The sequence below is a fragment of the Amyelois transitella genome, chromosome 16 (assembly GCF_032362555.1).
Source record: "Amyelois transitella isolate CPQ chromosome 16, ilAmyTran1.1, whole genome shotgun sequence".
Taxonomy (NCBI): domain Eukaryota; kingdom Metazoa; phylum Arthropoda; class Insecta; order Lepidoptera; family Pyralidae; genus Amyelois; species Amyelois transitella.
This window is the reverse complement of record NC_083519.1, coordinates 3,695,267-3,711,791: the sequence shown is the minus strand read 5'-3', so window position 1 is coordinate 3,711,791 and position 16,525 is coordinate 3,695,267. Positions and strand designations below refer to the sequence as shown.

The 16,525-nt window shown below is 34.3% G+C and overlaps 2 protein-coding genes and 1 long non-coding RNA gene across 3 annotated transcripts; 2 read left to right on the top strand and 1 right to left on the bottom strand.

The window, feature by feature from the left end:
* Window positions 1-803: 803 nt before the first annotated feature.
* On the top strand, window positions 804-7,604 carry LOC106129736 (protein pygopus). Its single transcript, XM_060948463.1, has 3 exons — window positions 804-1,059; window positions 1,331-2,804; window positions 3,171-7,604. Exons 2-3 carry the CDS (start codon window positions 1,471-1,473, stop codon window positions 3,289-3,291), a joined length of 1,455 nt encoding a protein of 484 aa, XP_060804446.1. The 5' UTR covers window positions 804-1,059; window positions 1,331-1,470; the 3' UTR covers window positions 3,292-7,604.
* Window positions 7,605-8,660: 1,056 nt separating this feature from the next.
* On the bottom strand, window positions 8,661-13,612 carry LOC106129599 (uncharacterized). Its single transcript, XM_013328200.2, has 2 exons — window positions 12,799-13,612; window positions 8,661-10,917 (listed from the first exon to the last, which is right to left on the bottom strand). The coding sequence occupies exons 1-2, from the start codon at window positions 13,300-13,302 to the stop codon at window positions 10,327-10,329; spliced, it is 1,095 nt and encodes a 364-aa protein (XP_013183654.1). The 5' UTR covers window positions 13,303-13,612; the 3' UTR covers window positions 8,661-10,326.
* Window positions 13,613-14,470: 858 nt separating this feature from the next.
* Window positions 14,471-15,879, top strand: LOC132902630 (uncharacterized). The gene is made up of 2 exons (XR_009657192.1): window positions 14,471-14,998; window positions 15,379-15,879. It is a non-coding gene; the product is annotated as an uncharacterized LOC132902630 (long non-coding RNA).
* The last annotated feature ends 646 nt before the right edge of the window (window positions 15,880-16,525 follow it).

Sequence of the window (16,525 nt, the reverse complement as noted above, 5' to 3'; positions counted from 1 at the left end):
GGCATGTTTGTTTAGCAAACTCCCACGGAAGCGGAAGAAAATTCGCGGACAAAAGTTTTCTCAAGTATGCCTACAGTCTTTAAGAGTACTTAGGTACGGAGTATAAATAGAGAGATACCTTATACCTTTTATTCAGGAAACAAAGTCTGTGAGTGAAGCCGCAGGCAATAGCTAGTAATCAATGAAATAACATTTACTCTGTGATTTCATCACGTACAAAGTTTGCGCTCAGGAGTTACATTAGTATACTCGTGATTACGTCTATCTTGCAATGTATTGCTCTTGTAAAAATGAAAACATTACAAAATAATTTCATGTTAAAAACTAATTAAAATATATTTAACTTACTTAAAATCATATCGTATATAAAAAAAGGAAAATAAATTAATAATTTGAAAAATAAATGGTGCTATTGCGGTATTTCACCAAGAACTCCAGCGCAATTCCCGCGCTAAAAAGCAACCGCTATTCTTTGCTTTTGCGAAATGAGCTGGCCGCCGACAGTGTTACCGGTGACATCGACGAACGACATGTGTTTTCTTGTCTGTCAACTTTTTATTAGGGCACATTTTATAACATATTACATGGTGGCCTTTGTGAAATTTAGTATTAAGGCTTTGTGATAGTACAGTTCTAGTTAGCCAAGTTAAGTCTCGTGTTAACGAGTCTTAACTTTGGCATAGGTTCAAACTTTTGTAATGGCACAGCGCACGGCACGGCATTGTAGAGTTTGACGTCTTTGCCATTAAAACTTTCTTTACTTTGAGAGACGCCCTCTGGTGGAAATTTCATCACAAATTACATCGTGAATGTGGCGTGTGTTGTTTGGAATATTGTGAGTCGTAAATAAAAATGCATTGGATGCGTTATTATTATTTGTTTTAAGTGTCTTTGATCAGTGTACAAACAATAATCTATCAAGTAACTTTATGTGAAAATCGTGAAACTTACGAAAAATCCTATTTTCTGCTGGTATTTTGTCATATGTTGCACGCCTGCTGTGGGGTTTGGAAGTGGACAAAAAATTTATACTATTTCCGATGATAAATTGATAATGCAGTAAGTTTTAATCTTTTTCTTTTGTAGTAAGATGATTAGGTTGCTCTCATGGAGTAATTACTTACCAATTTATTGATTTTATTTTTTGTTTTAGATTTACAGACAGGTTACTAATGTTATTGCTTATATTAGGGCTTCATAACCGTCATTGTCAATAATGTTCTTTATTATTGAATGCCATAGTTAATTTCGTACTCATTCAAAGTATTTGCCTTTCAATTTTGCAATTATTAAGTAGTGTGTAATGTAGTATTTTTTTTTTATGTTACAGAAATAGACATGAACTGTCTTCCGGCACGTTATTGCGCTTTCTCGTGACAATGCGGTGCCTTACGATTAAATCTATTTACTAAAATAATACTCGCACTTCCTTCATAATGGTTGTTAGAGCTGGTACTCAATATTAGCAGAATGAGTCACAACTTAGCAGGGATGCCTTCCTACAGGCTGCCAGGTCCTGGATTAGGGCCTCCAGACTTTAAACCACCCATGGATACGCCGACACCGCCTACGCCAGCGCCTAGTAATCCTAAGAAGCGAAGAAAAACTTCAAATGCTAATAATGCTTTAACACCACAGCCACCTCCAACAGCCCAAGACCTTTTGCCACCTCCGCTTACTGGCTATGGGGATACAATAGTGGCTTCAAATCCTTTTGATGACTCTCCATCAACAGTCTCCCACAATGGTCCTATGATGAGCCACAATATGAGTCAAAATGGTCCAATGGGAATGGTGGGTCCAATGCATGGCATGGGAGGTCCCCCAATGCGGCACATGAGCCCATTGCCACATTCTATGAGTCCCATGAGCCAGCAGATGCCACCAAGAGGAGGAATCAGTCCCATGGGCAATATGAGCCCAATGGGGCATATGGGTGGAATGTCACCAATGGGGGGCCCTAACATGGGCATGAGTAATCACAACATGGGGCCTGGAATGGGGCCAGCATCTAGATCAATGGGTAGTCCAATGAGTCCCATGAATTCAATGCCGATGGGATCACCAATGTCTTCGGGACCCATGGGAAGTCCCATGAATATGGGTTCAATGGCTGGCAGTCACATGAGCAACAGTCCGATGGGGCCACCTATGCACAGTCCTCTTGGTGGGGGATCAATGAACGGACCTATTAATGGACCAATGGGAGGTGGTGGCCCAGGTATGAATGTTCCTCGAATGAATGGACCAATGGGGCCGAGTTGTTCAAATGGATCTATGGGTCCTACAAGTTCTATCATGGCATCAAATCCTATGCAGAGTGGAGGAATGGGGCCTGGTCATTGTGGCCCTATGAGACATGGAAGTCCCATGGGGTCGGCTATGGGGAGTGGTCCAATGGGCGGCAACGGTCCTATGAATTCCATGGGACCTGGCCCGCCATACACTGGAGGCCATATGGGTCATGGAGGACCTATGGGAATGGGTGGAAGTGGGTCAATGGGTATGGGTCCAGGCCCAGGTAATATGGGTAACTGTGGGCCCTTGGCAGGAATGAGTGGGATGGCTATGGGAGGGCCAGGTGGTCAAGGTGTGGGTCCTATGGGACAGGGGATGGGAATGTTTGGCCCTAAACCGATGCCAGTAAGTGCGGGGAAAGTGTACCCGCCGGACCAGCCTATGGTGTTCAACCCCCAAAACCCGAATGCGCCGCCGATATACCCCTGTGGAGTCTGTCACAAAGAAGTACATGATAATGACCAAGCTATATTATGTGAGTCAGGATGCAACTTTTGGTTTCACAGGTAAATTTATCACATTGTTTGTTAAACTAGTTAGGCTAATCACTTAATCTGAAAATTTAATAAAAAAAATAATCATCATTTATTCAGTTATATTTCATTAGAAAAAAAAAATTAGTTGATAATTTTAATGTAGTAAGCAGGTGCTGAAAATTGCAACCTAATATTAGTATCAAAGATATAAAGATACATTTTGATACAATAGACATGAGAACAGATAAACTACATTAGGTAGAATTCAAGCAGTCCAGAAGGAGAGAGAACAAACTATATAAAAAGCCAGTGTGTAAAATGGAGCCTCCTTCAATTTGTAACATTAAATCTTAGATATTTTTGACCAGCAGTAAAGATGTCTGTGATATTTTCCAGAGGATGTACCGGCTTAACAGAGCCAGCTTTCCAGTTGCTGACGGCGGAAGTGTACGCAGAGTGGGTGTGTGACAAGTGCCTGCAATCTAAAACTATTCCCCTTGTGAAGTTTAAACCATAGCGCTGCGCCGCAACTCTTTCCCCCTCCTGCCACCTCGCTGAGTCTACCCTACAAACACATCACAAGTATTTAGAAAAATTCGTACTGTTATAGACACTAAAATCGCAATTCGAACTTGGGAAAAAGTTTTTTGGTCAGTAGTGTAAGAAAGATCTCATGTTGCATAGTTAAAAATTAGGAAAATTGTCTTTGAAAGTGAAACAGACTCAAGTTTCCAAAAATATTGATTGCTTTTTGAATATGGCAACGGCATCAATAAATTTACAAACATAAAATGGCAGACGGCCCTGTTATGTCTAGTCTGTTTAAACTGTCATTTTATTTATTTATGGGTAAAATAATATTCTGATGGAAATAAGTAGAAGTTCGTCACATTGCTTCTGCATTAGGCATATCTGTTGAAGCAATTGTATGTGATCCTCTAGTAGTGATATTTTGCGAGAACGAGTCCCAAACTCAAGGTATAAGCAATACTAGGGCTGCCCAAGGAGTTTTCGATGCCTGATGTGTGTCGCTTTAGTCTATGTGCATATTGTAAATAATTTGTAGTTGGTAAGTTTAAATCACTTTCCGCCTTATATATGGTGAACTATATTTGTACAGTCAAGCTTAGTTTAAATTTACCACGCTCAAGTTAAATACACACATTGACTTAAATTAAAAGTTGTATTCTGACAGGATTCTACAGTTAAGTCATTCGCAACTGTGGGATCAGGGATATACGGAACTTGCACAAATACAGGCAATTTTGAAGCGTCAGATGAAAATTGCTATGAGTTTGATATGAAAATTTGGCTATGGTATGTTTTGATTTAACATTCTGCTAAATTGAGTATAAAATAAAAATAATCACTTGAGTTACCGCATCGCTATATCTTTTACACAAAAACAAGCGGCCACTATTTCTGTAGTATCAATAATAAGCACTTATTATTTAGATGCCCTAATTTGCATGTAATTAATACGCGCGTTATTTTACGTACTTGTAAATACGATGAATCCATACGCTTTGTTAAGTATAAGAGTGTTAATGTGTTTGTCAATTTTTTAACTTTTGGAGATTTTTTCATATTAGATATGTATTATGTATTATATAAGGTATGTAAATAAATGCCGTAGATTTAAGTTAAATGAGATTATATGTAGTCGACATTTTGGCTCCAGTTTTGCGCGGTTGTGACTTAATTTGTGTGTAGCGTTCAACTAGCTTTTTATTTATACTTTGTGTCAATACTTTGGCATTTTCAACGACATATAACATTGAGTAATAGTGTTTTTAAATAAAATAAAAATTATTATTGCCAAAGTATAACAATCATAACTTCATAATTTTAAACATATGACAAGTCTACCAAGGTTTATAATATTGTTGTGTATAATTTTTAATATCTTTAAGTTATATTGTGATATGCACAATATAGTATTTTGTAAGGGCATACTTTGTTATAATTTTGGGACTCAGTGGTTTCCACGAGTCAGTATCAAATACATAACATATGTATGCCAAATTTGTACACCTCAAACCATTCATTACTATTAAATATGATAAAACCGTATCCAACATTGAAAATCATGAAGTACTAGTACCAACTTTTATTTCTCTTCTGTGGAATTGGCATATTTGGTAACTGTCAGTTCAGTCTTTGATAGTAAAATGAATGGCTTCTTTTACAGTCAACAGCATAGCCATCTACGCAATTATTTTTTACTTACATTCAATTTTATTCCTTTCTTATTTCAAACTGCGCACATACAGATTACCAACACTTGTAACTTCTCGGCTGATGATATACTGACGTCAGCATTAAGAAGACATTTTACTAGAAATTCATTCATCCTTGTCCATAAAAAAAAGTTGAACAGCCACAGTGGCTCCACATATCCTTCAAACTCTAAGTTCGTACTACTCTATTCGTAGCAATAAGCTATAATGGATTCATAAGATTTATTATCCCTTACAAAACTTACATGTGTGCTTTCTTTATAATTTATGTATTAACATAATATTTATCTGTATTGTTATATAGGGGGAAGTCCCCCAGTAGCGGACACCTAAGGTTATTTCAAAATAAAACATAAAATATTTAAGGAATGTTTATAAAATTATGACTTATATTAGATAACAAAGTTAGAAATCAAATTAATTTAACAAAAATGCAACCTCTGCTAAAAATAATTAATACTATCAAACAAACTTTGGTAACAAAAAACATAATTTTAAAAAGTGGCACCTAGTACCGGACGAATATTTGTGCACGCAACTGACACCAGTTTCATCACAGTTATAAATTCTTGAGGGTGTGAATGTTGTACTGTTTCATCAGCTTTTCAAGGTTGTCGTAGAAGGGATCCACTCGTGGTTTGTTAAATCCTACGGGGCGCATCATGCTTGTCGATTCCGGTGTTCTCAACGAAATGTCAGAATGCCTTTTCATGAAGTCGTAATTTTTTATTGCGACTTTTATTTTTTATTTATCAGCACTGCCTTTTTCTTTATTAAATCGATGAGGAATCTTCATGACTTCAGCTAAGTCGTATGCTAATTTAAGAAACTTCTTTTCTGGCATGCATCTATTCGATAAATCTTTAATGTGGTCCACCAAGACTTCTTCATACTCTGCTGAGAAGGTGTTAGTGAATCTACCTAACTTTGGTTTCATTGTTACTTCTTCTCGATTTAGGGCCTTTATTTAATGTATAGTGCTTTTAGGAATATTGTATCGCATTGCAGCTTGTCTTACACTCAGTTCTTTTGACATAACCTTATCAATAGCAGTTTGTAAGCTCTGTGGATCCCAGGATCCTTTCTTTTTCTTCTCTTCCATTTTAACTATCTTCTTTCTTCTATAATCTAAAACAAAATTAAACAATTAGAATAAAATACGTAATTTCTTACAAGAAATATCAATATGTTTACTGTCCGGCACTAAGGGACGACTTAGTGTCCGGTGCTAAGGGACACACATTTTCGTTCATTAGATGGTAACTAAAATTGTTTAAAACATGTAATAATTTTCTACCATTTTACGGATAACAATCGAGTACTGATTTTATCTTTGAATACCACTCAAATGTAAATGCATAAATATACTAGAATTACTTACGTTGATATTTAGGTGACGCCGTGATTTCGAGCCTAAAACAGCAAATGGTTACTCCTGCCGCGGCCGTGTGCGTCACTGGCGAGGCGCGGCGCGTGATCTTGTACCTGTATGCCCCAGCACCCCTTTCACATGTATTTTGAAACTAACTGATTTGTACTCGCTTGATAGTACGAGTGTCCGGCGCTAGGTGCCGTCCGGCGTTACGGGACTTCCCCCTATAACGTTTGATTATTGCGTCGCATTAAAATGTAATAACAGTTTGAATACCTACCATGACATTGATTGTAGAAATATATTATAATACTTGGAATGCAATTAATTATTATGGAATTACAATATTTATTTTTGCACTCACACAACAAATAAATGCAAATAAGCAGCAATATTCTTATGACTAAATAATAAAATAATGAATCCAGATTTAAGGAATGCAAATATTGTAGTTTATTACTATATTGAAAATAATTAAATAAAATGCAACTGTAAGTACACAGCGCTAACTAGGAGGTTTATAATATCTATTGGCATACACTATCTTTAATGCTATTCTGTTCATTCATTCAGTTTTGAGCAAATGTATTTTTTTTAAATATAAGCGTGAGTCTTGAACGATTATAGATGGCACCATGTCCCAGGGGTTAATACACCACTCTTGGGGTCCTGGGTATAAAGCCCAGCATGAACAGATATTTTCACAGCTTGTGCCAGATGGTTTGAACCAAGGTTGATTTGAACCGTTGAGTATTATTTAAATTTATTATTGAAGTATTTCCACTTGAGATTACGTTTATATTGCAAAAAAGTGTCTACATTTTAGAAAGTATAGATATGCCAACTAATACTTAAGCCCCAGTTAGTGCTTATAGAAAAGGCGCAGATAGTCATTGATCTGTAAATAATATGAAATGTCAATCCGCGATTACGTGCGACCTGTACAGCTACTTATAAATTAGATTTTATCATTAGGATACTCGGCCATGATTGAAATAAGCCGTAGAACATCACAGTTCTCGGGAGACTGCTATTGTATATTATTTTCATCTGTAAATGTTACTTATGTGTTACATGGTATCTACAACAAAACTGTTGTGAATGATGCAAGTTGTATTTAAGAATATTTTATGAAGTCTAATAGAACGACATCAGTGGTCTTATACTTGTGCATAGTTTATTTTGTATTATGTGAATAAATAACAAGCAATAATAAAATTGTTATTGAGATGTTTTTATTTTAATTCTAGATAATCCCTCTTGATGCATGCATACGCATGCATATGATCACGTCTATATCCCTAGCGGGAAGACAGAGCCAACAGTCTTGAAAAGACTGATAGGCCACGCCCAGCTGTTTGGCTTTGTGATAGAATTGAGATTCAAATAGCGACAGGTTGCTAGCCCATCGCCTAAAATAGGAATCCCAAGTTTATAAGCCTATCCCATAGTCGCCTTTTACGACATCCGTGGGAAAGAGATAGAGTGGTCCTATTCTTTTTTGTAATGGTGCCGGGAACCACACGGCACCTCTCTCCCTCTTAACCTTGATTAAAAGAGACGTTCAGTTGAATAGTCCGGATTTTCCATGCTGTCCATTAACAGAGTCCCAGTTTACAAGCAAATAAATGAATAGGAACAGAAAATGGTGTATAATAATACAGTTTAAAGTTGGATCAAGCATCTGATAAAATGGCATTCACATCGGAGCAATAGCTTTCACGTGATGCGAGTTCAATTCAAACATACTGACAGAAATTCTAAAAATTACATTTTTGGCTTTCAGTTGGGCATATGTATGTATCTATATAAATCCCCCATCTCCTTGGAAGTGCAGGTTTCTCTTCATTATGTTTTTCCACACCATTAGATACCTACAATACACAAAAGTTATCAGTACATGACTGATAGAGTGCGAACCTGTGCATATTAGTATAGTGCTTATCATACATATGAAGATGTATCACGTCTTTATCTCTTACGGAGCAGACAGAGCTAAAATTCTATTGAAGGTCACGTTCAGCTGGATGCTTGGTTTTTGATAATAGCTAAATGGGTTAAATGATGGAATTTAGATTAAGATGGTTGCCACTGTTAACTCTCGATAGACTTTACAATGTGCGTGGAAGAGAATAAACAGTACATTTTTTTACAGCCCGACGGTCCTACTATCCTACTCAACCACCCCACGTCTGTTTCAGAAGCCAGAATAAAGGATTTTGTAATTATATTGCTGGCAGGAATGTGACAAAAGATAATACAATTTTTTTCATGAGTATCTTTTTTATTGACTTTATGTCAGTATGGCATACATTTTTACTATACCTACTATACTATAATTAAAACATATATTTTTCGTTATTTACAATGTTATCAGACAAAGAAATCCTTGCGTTCCCCTATTGCAAATGTACATATATTGCAGTCATAGACTTAAAAAAATTACTTATTGCAGTAAATAAAAAATATCTATGCTGATTTCTAAAGTAGCAATTTTTCTTAACTTAATGCCAAGTGGACGGGTGACCAGAAAAAATATTGGAAATATTAAGACTTATTGCAATTACGTTGGATTCATCCGGAGTTCCGACCCGACGCGACGCCAAGCCGGAATATTGAACCTAATAATCACTTGCACATAAAAGTTCATTTGTGATATTAGGGTGACCGCTCTCTGAAGTAACTAGGTGGTAAAACCTAGTATAACTTAGTTACTGATTGCTATAATTATATTGAAAATTTTGGACATTATGACACATGGACTAAATTAAAATTATTCATTAATGTCGAAATGGTTAATCCTACTACTATTATAAAGGCGAAAGTTTGTATGGATGTATGGATGTTTGTTACTCTTTCACGCAAAAACTACTGAACCGATTACCATGAAATTTGGTATGTAGGTAGCTGAAGATCCAGAATAACACATAGGCTACTTTTTATCCCAGAGTTCCCGCGGGATTGATAGGGTTTCCATGCGGACGAAGTCGCGGGCGGCCTCTAGTATGTCATATAGCAATATGACTAATGGTTTTTATTGTTTTTTTGACCCCTTGGACATACTGGAACTGTGAAGATACATATATTATCATCACAAAACAACGTTAAGATGAAATTTTAATAAATACAAACACTAATAATTGTGGAACTATTTTGCTTTACATCATTATTAATAAACTGACCAGCAGCATATGAACTAAATAATCAGTATACTGATTAACAATTTTATTAAATTAGGTCAATGGAATGAATTGATACGAATACTATTATAAAATAACCAACAAAAAATTCAGCAATTTTAGTGTAAACTATGTACTTTAGTAAATATCCCTTAACACTAAATGATTGGCCTAATGAAATTCCCTGTGCCCAAAACTCAGTCACTTGATATGTTTCATAACTGAAACTTTTGTACTCTACCATTTTTTATGATTTTTTTACAATACAAATATCACAAATCACACAATTATTCAGTTTCCAATCATATTTACATTTAAGTGGTTGTTATAATATGTCACTAAAATAAAATGAATACTGAATAATCTTAAAATATAGACCTACTGAATATGTAACATATTTGTTATCTAGGTAGATAATATTTTGTGCTTAATAATGTCTTATTATATAGAAGTACATTGCTCGATTATACAAATATTTAATTAAAAAAAATTAAAATTTGAGTGTGTAAAATATTAAACCGAACACAAAATTAACCCTTTGAGTGCCTTTTGTAACTGGTATAAACTGGTACCATCCTAATGGTTAACTGCATTGTAAATAATATTCATAAAAACTGCTATTGACCATCAAAGGATTAAAATTGAATTGGTGATTTACATAAACATTGCATTTTCAGTCAACAAATAAGGAACATGCCCCATGTTATGATACAATATCTAATCACATTTTATTTGGGGCACAGTTTTACCCTTAGACTTACTCAGTCATTACCAAAAGTGGTTAGACCTTTGTTTAAAATGGCAAATGATACAGCAGTGTCCATGAAATCAAAATGAGTAAAACTATCATTATATTCACGAATAGGAGAACTCTGATTCTTTCCATCGCAATATTGTTCTGATGAATTGTAGAGGGTTAACTCTGCGAGTTCATTATCTTCACTGTTCTCCTCTTTTGGATAAGGCCAAGCAGTTTTGTCCTCAGATAGCCTTCTCACGAAAGATTTTGAGGATGGCGGAGACTGAGGTGGTGATTGGTAATTATCGTCTGAAGGAATAGACAGTGGATGGGAATTGTTACGATTTAACATAAGCATATTCTTATTATACCCATTTTCACTAATTTCTGTCTCATCACTGTCGCTACTGGAATCTGATGACGATGATGCACTTTGTAAGCCATGTGCAGATATTGCCATGAGTATTCCTTCATTTTCAACACTGTTATACCCAGGCAGATTGTTAAAGTAATCAGCAGCCTCGAGTGCACGAACTCTGGGCTCATTCAGAGGAGGACTAGCCCATGCCTCCAATATGCGGTTTATAGTATTGTCTACAAAACCATTAGCCATCTGAAATGAACAGTTATGTAATATTAGATTATAATATTTCAAAAAAATTTTAAGCCTTGGTCGGCTGGAAATATTCCTTTAGAAATAAACAGAACATATGTACTATTGCTTCTTGTATTTATTATTCCTTTTTATTTTCTGTATATATAAATTGGTGAATAAATAAATAAAGTCTATTTTTTTGGGGATGTATGTAAATTATGGTAAACAATTTGTTACATTTTTTATTAAAAAAACACCATTTATTAAGTTATGGTCATGAAAAAAAAAACCAACCACAAGTTGAAATAACAGTCATAATAAAGTTAGATATGACTAAGATATTTATGACTGGAAGAAATCCTAGGGGTAACTTTTCGTGTTGTACTCGGCAGCAACGCCCCCTGTTGGAATTTTTGTTCTACCTATGGCAATTTAATGTACAACAGAAGAACATTATGTACAAAAAACAATTTAGTATGTACGTAAAGTAAATTTGAGAAACAATGATACTTTATAGGGCGCTGCTAAAGAGTATACTCTACAGCAGCGCCACTCAGAATATTTACTTGTATTTATACTAGAAAGCTGATTTTTTAATTAGACGATGTAGGAACGTTTATTAGTATGTACGTCTTAGAATAATAATGAAAATGTAAGCAACAATTGTTTTATCTAACTTTAAAAGAAATGCCTTGCAAAGCCTTATTATTTTTTAACGAATTAATTGATTTTACGTTTTTAAAGCTTACCTAGCAAAAGCTAGTTTTTTATTCATAATGAAAAAATAAAAGGCAGACAATATAGTTCTCCTGAAATTGTTACTGTTACAAAATCTGTGTTATTAATTTAGTACTTACTTTATTAATTGCCTTATTGACAGGAAAGAAGAAGTGTTCACTGCAACATACCTAACTACGGTCTTTCTTTTAAAGTTAGATAAAACGATAGTTGCTTACATTTTCATTATTATTCTAAGACGTACATACTAATAAACATTCATACATCCTCTAATTAAAAAAATTGCATTTTAGTATAAATACAAGAAAGTATTCTGAGTGGCGCTGCTGTAGAGTATACTCTCTAGCAGCGCCCTATAAAGTATCATTTCTTCTCAAATTTACTGTACGTACATACTAAATTGTTTTTTGTACATAATGTTCTTCTGTTGTACATTAAATTGCCATAGGTAGAACAAAAATTCCAACAGGGGGCGTTGCTGCCGAGTACAACACAACTTTTCATGTGCAAACCTAATTATTTTTGTGATACTATGTTTTCTGAAACTATTATTTCAAATAACTATTATTTATATTCACAAACAAACAAATAAACAGCTTTTGCTTTTATCTATAAATTATTTAAGAATTTTAATTTAGACACATAATTTATTGATGTGAATCATACAAATACATTTGAAGATCAGTGTAGTACTGTGAATCAATAGTTCACTGTTGATAGTTGAGTAAAAATAACAGTATTGATAGCACATTTACTACTACTGTGCTATTGATATATGGTTGAAAGTTTGGCAACATTAGATCAGTACATGTTCAATCTTGGTCATCCTTTAATTTTGTTTTTGATGGATTCAATTTCTTACAGTCGAAGCTTTAGAATTTCAAAGTCCTGTTGTTCACTATTTTAAGTTTGATCATTCACATTTCAATTTAAAAAATATTACATTGATGTTGATTTTCTCAAAACATTGAGAAGTTCCATAGAATATTACTGCAACAGTAGCTGTCAAAAATAAAATAAATGAATGGACAGAATGGGTCCCAAAGAACTTGACTTGAAGAAAGTGACTTCTTGCCACTTGAAGTCCTAATTATATAATATTCCAATTCAGTTTAATTTCTTTCTTGTTCAAATTTTTGTAAATATTTGAACAACATTTACCTGCTTTGCTTGCCAACGTGAAATGCACTGGTTTTCTCTGCAGCTATATTTATACAGCATGGACATAGGTATTGAACCAAGGTCATTTTCATACTCCTCAGATATATAAAACTTCTTAGTAGAACTAACATAGCTTGGATATGGCAAGTTATCAGTGGGAATACTTGGTATCGCTTCTAATAAAGGCGTCTCAGTGTCTGCAATCACAGAATTTAAAGTATAAAAGTCTTGTTTTAGAGAATAATCCCCTAATATGTCCATATTTTGTTCAGCATTTTCTATAACATGTCCTGAAGTAACATCAGGACTTGAAGATGGTCCGGCAGCTTGGATATCACCAGTCAAACTTGATGAAGGCTCCGAAACATGGTTCCTCAAGTGGTGTTTTCCTTTGACTTGCCATGCAAATCGTGCTTTCTTAAGTGGGCGATCTGGACCAGTGGGGGCGTCGCCATTTTCCTGTCGCTTAGATGATGTCTGTTCAACTGAATCCGTAGTATTCATCACGAAAACTTTTGAAATTCACTTTACTTTCACGAAATTGTCATTAGTAAACAAACAGTGACATGACATCGTTAATTACTAACATATGATTGGATGACAAGTACTTAAAATTAAGCTTTGTTTTGTATTTTAATTAACGTATTTTAACAAAGTTGTATGAAAATACATGACATTTATTTACTTTGATCTTGATAAATTAACATAAGGATACTCATAATAAAATTCAATAAAAGTAAAATAAATAACACGAACAATGCACTAAGTCAAAAAATTACACTGCTCCATTTATTTATTATTTTACTCTATGCTCTGCTCTCCTAGTAAGTCTTTAGTCTGTGGTTAAGGACGGAAACTGGTCGAAAACTAAGACCTTTCCTTTTTTTGGAAAAGATATTTGTCTATGGTATGGTAAGACAATGATATCCGGTTTGGTATGGCCATTTCAAAGAAATTGTATGGCCATTTCATTGACCTCTTTTTTAATATCCATGTCATAATGGCGTAGCCTTTTATTCACGTCATTCGAGCATTCGATTTAGGCCGAGTCGCAAGGAGGTCTAGCCACATTAAAAAAGGAAGCGCGGCTATTTTAAAATAAGTAACTGTAAATAACGCTTTTGTACCTATGTCGGTAGCTACGGACACTTGGCGAACTAAAACAATGGGTACGTTTTGTGCTGTAATATTTTTCCCAAAATGTGTGTATGATCCACTTTTAATATTTATAAGTGTGGGTGGATATGGACAAGCATAAGTGTTGGAACAATAAGGGATTTACTGACTTTTGATGTTGTCCAACATAGCAACGAGATAGGACATAGCATAGATGTTCAACGAGGACTGACTAAACAATACCAAGTTCTCTGTGACTGAGTAAAAGTCGACATTGGCAAAAATAAGTTCATGAAAAAGTTTGACTGCCACAACGAAGAAGTGTCTGGATAAAATTGAATGATTTTTGCTATACGTATGTAATGTGTTTTGAATATTAATCAAAAGCTGATTTTAAAATAAAAACAGTAATTTTGATGCCAACATGTATGTATACCTAGGTAGGTACATACCGAACTTATCAAATAATAATTGGGTAAGGCCGTAAATTTTGCCACTATTTGAAAAAAAAATATGTCCCACATTTTGACTGCATATAAAAGACTAATGTTAGTAATTTGTTACTAAGGTACTCATAATATATTTTGTAGCTCTTATCTCTACATAATTTAATTTCAAAAGTTCAAACACTTCAATACTTTAACTTCTAGAGTGTGTTCAACTTGGCCAGTCCTCCAAATTTTGCAAAAATCGCGTTGTCTTTTTTATCATCCAAATACTAGAGAACTACAAAACTCGTAGTATATTTATTGAATGTCAAGTTTACAAGAACTTAACCTACAGAACGCAAAACTAAGCAGCCAATTAATAATATGAGATTATTTAAAATAAGTAGATTTAATTTTTTTATCGCAATTTAAAGGTTTGTCCCCGTATTTTTGCTTATATGTTACAATTTTGTATGTTACCACAATTTCACCTCTAATTAAGGTAAAACATTTTGGTAATATTTTGTATCGATACTGGCAACACTTAAGTGTCCATGGACAAAAAGAAAAAAAAAACCATTTTGTTTACTGTGGTGGGTTTGACAAAAAGTGAGTGCAGGTGTGTGTCGTCATTCGGGATTTATTCGATTTCAAAGGTAAAGAATTGGTTTATTACTCCTATTTTCATGTGAAAGTATTATTTAGTGAATAAGTTATGCAGGAGCCGTGTTTTGTTTTAAATTTAGCTCGAATGATCGAGTTATGGTAAATTATAACCAAAAAAATCTTGCTTCTGCGTTACTTCTAGGTTACTGCTATGTTATCGGTAACATTGATTGTATGTTACGTAACGTTTAAGTGTTGTAAGGATTCGTACATAGACTCGTGCAATAGGCTACGACTCATTTAATTTCATATATTAAATAAGTATTTCCTGTAGTTAATGGCTTAGGAAAACAAAATATTATTATTATTTTAATCATTAAAAGTGCAAGATGAATTTTGAAATCCAATTTATAAAATGTGTTTTTTATAGAAGGAAGCGAGCAGAACGATGAAGAACTTGGCAGCACGGTTAGAGAGAATAATGAAAATGAAGGGAATTATTTAAGTTTCAACATAAAAGATTCGTTATGGTTAGATAATTTGAAAGAAAAACGTGGAAGTATTATATTGGATTTGTTGAGATCATAGAATTTAAAAATGACGAAACATATTACAAAATAATTTTTTTTTTAAATGTTAAGATTTCAAATAATTCTGTAAAATTCTTAGTGCAAAGAAAGTTAGATCTTGATTCTGTGACCACAATTTCTATAGTAAAAAAGATAAATTTGATTCAGTTAGAGACAGATTCAAAAGAATATTATCTGCAAAATGATGAAGATACTGTATTTTTTATTTAAATATTTTAAATCATTTGTTAGTTGACATAAGTAAAAGTGGTTACCTAGTTCCTTTTTTGTGATTTTATTGATTAATTAGTACACATTGTGTTTTAAGTACCTATTTAATGAATAGACATTTTAGAAGATTTCATTGTTTTTTATTTGCTTCTTCTTTTTCTTAGTCGTATTCCTCATGGCTGAGAAGTCGTGATCATTATATGGATTTCAATGAAACACACACAACGACTTTCTTGGCAATATTAATAGAGTGGTTTGCCATTGCCTTCTCCATTTCACACACTAACTGATAAATAATCGACTAATGTGACTTCCTCACGATGTTTTCCTTCACCGGAAGCAAGTGGTGGTCATGAAAAGTACTAAACGTAAGTCAGATTAGCATACAAACTCATGTGGCTCGAGTAGGATTCGAACCCGGGACATTTCGATCACCAGGCGGACGTCTTAACCACTAGACCACCACCGCTTCATTTCATTTATATGCTTAGTTCTTACATAAGGTTAATAGATACCCTGGCCCGTACGCCCGTACATACATTTTGTTTTGGAACATTGCATTAACTTCGTTTGTGTTTCTCAGAATACATTTGCTTCTCCAATTCCTATGGAATTGTGCTTGCCATTACAATCGTACGTTAGTATAATTTTCAGTACTTTACGAAAATATTATGAAATTTGAAAAAAAAAATTAATAAAAAAAAGAGGCAGTACTTCTGAACTCGACCTTACACTCTTTACTCGTTACTTTCGTGTTACTTATACATTACCATAACA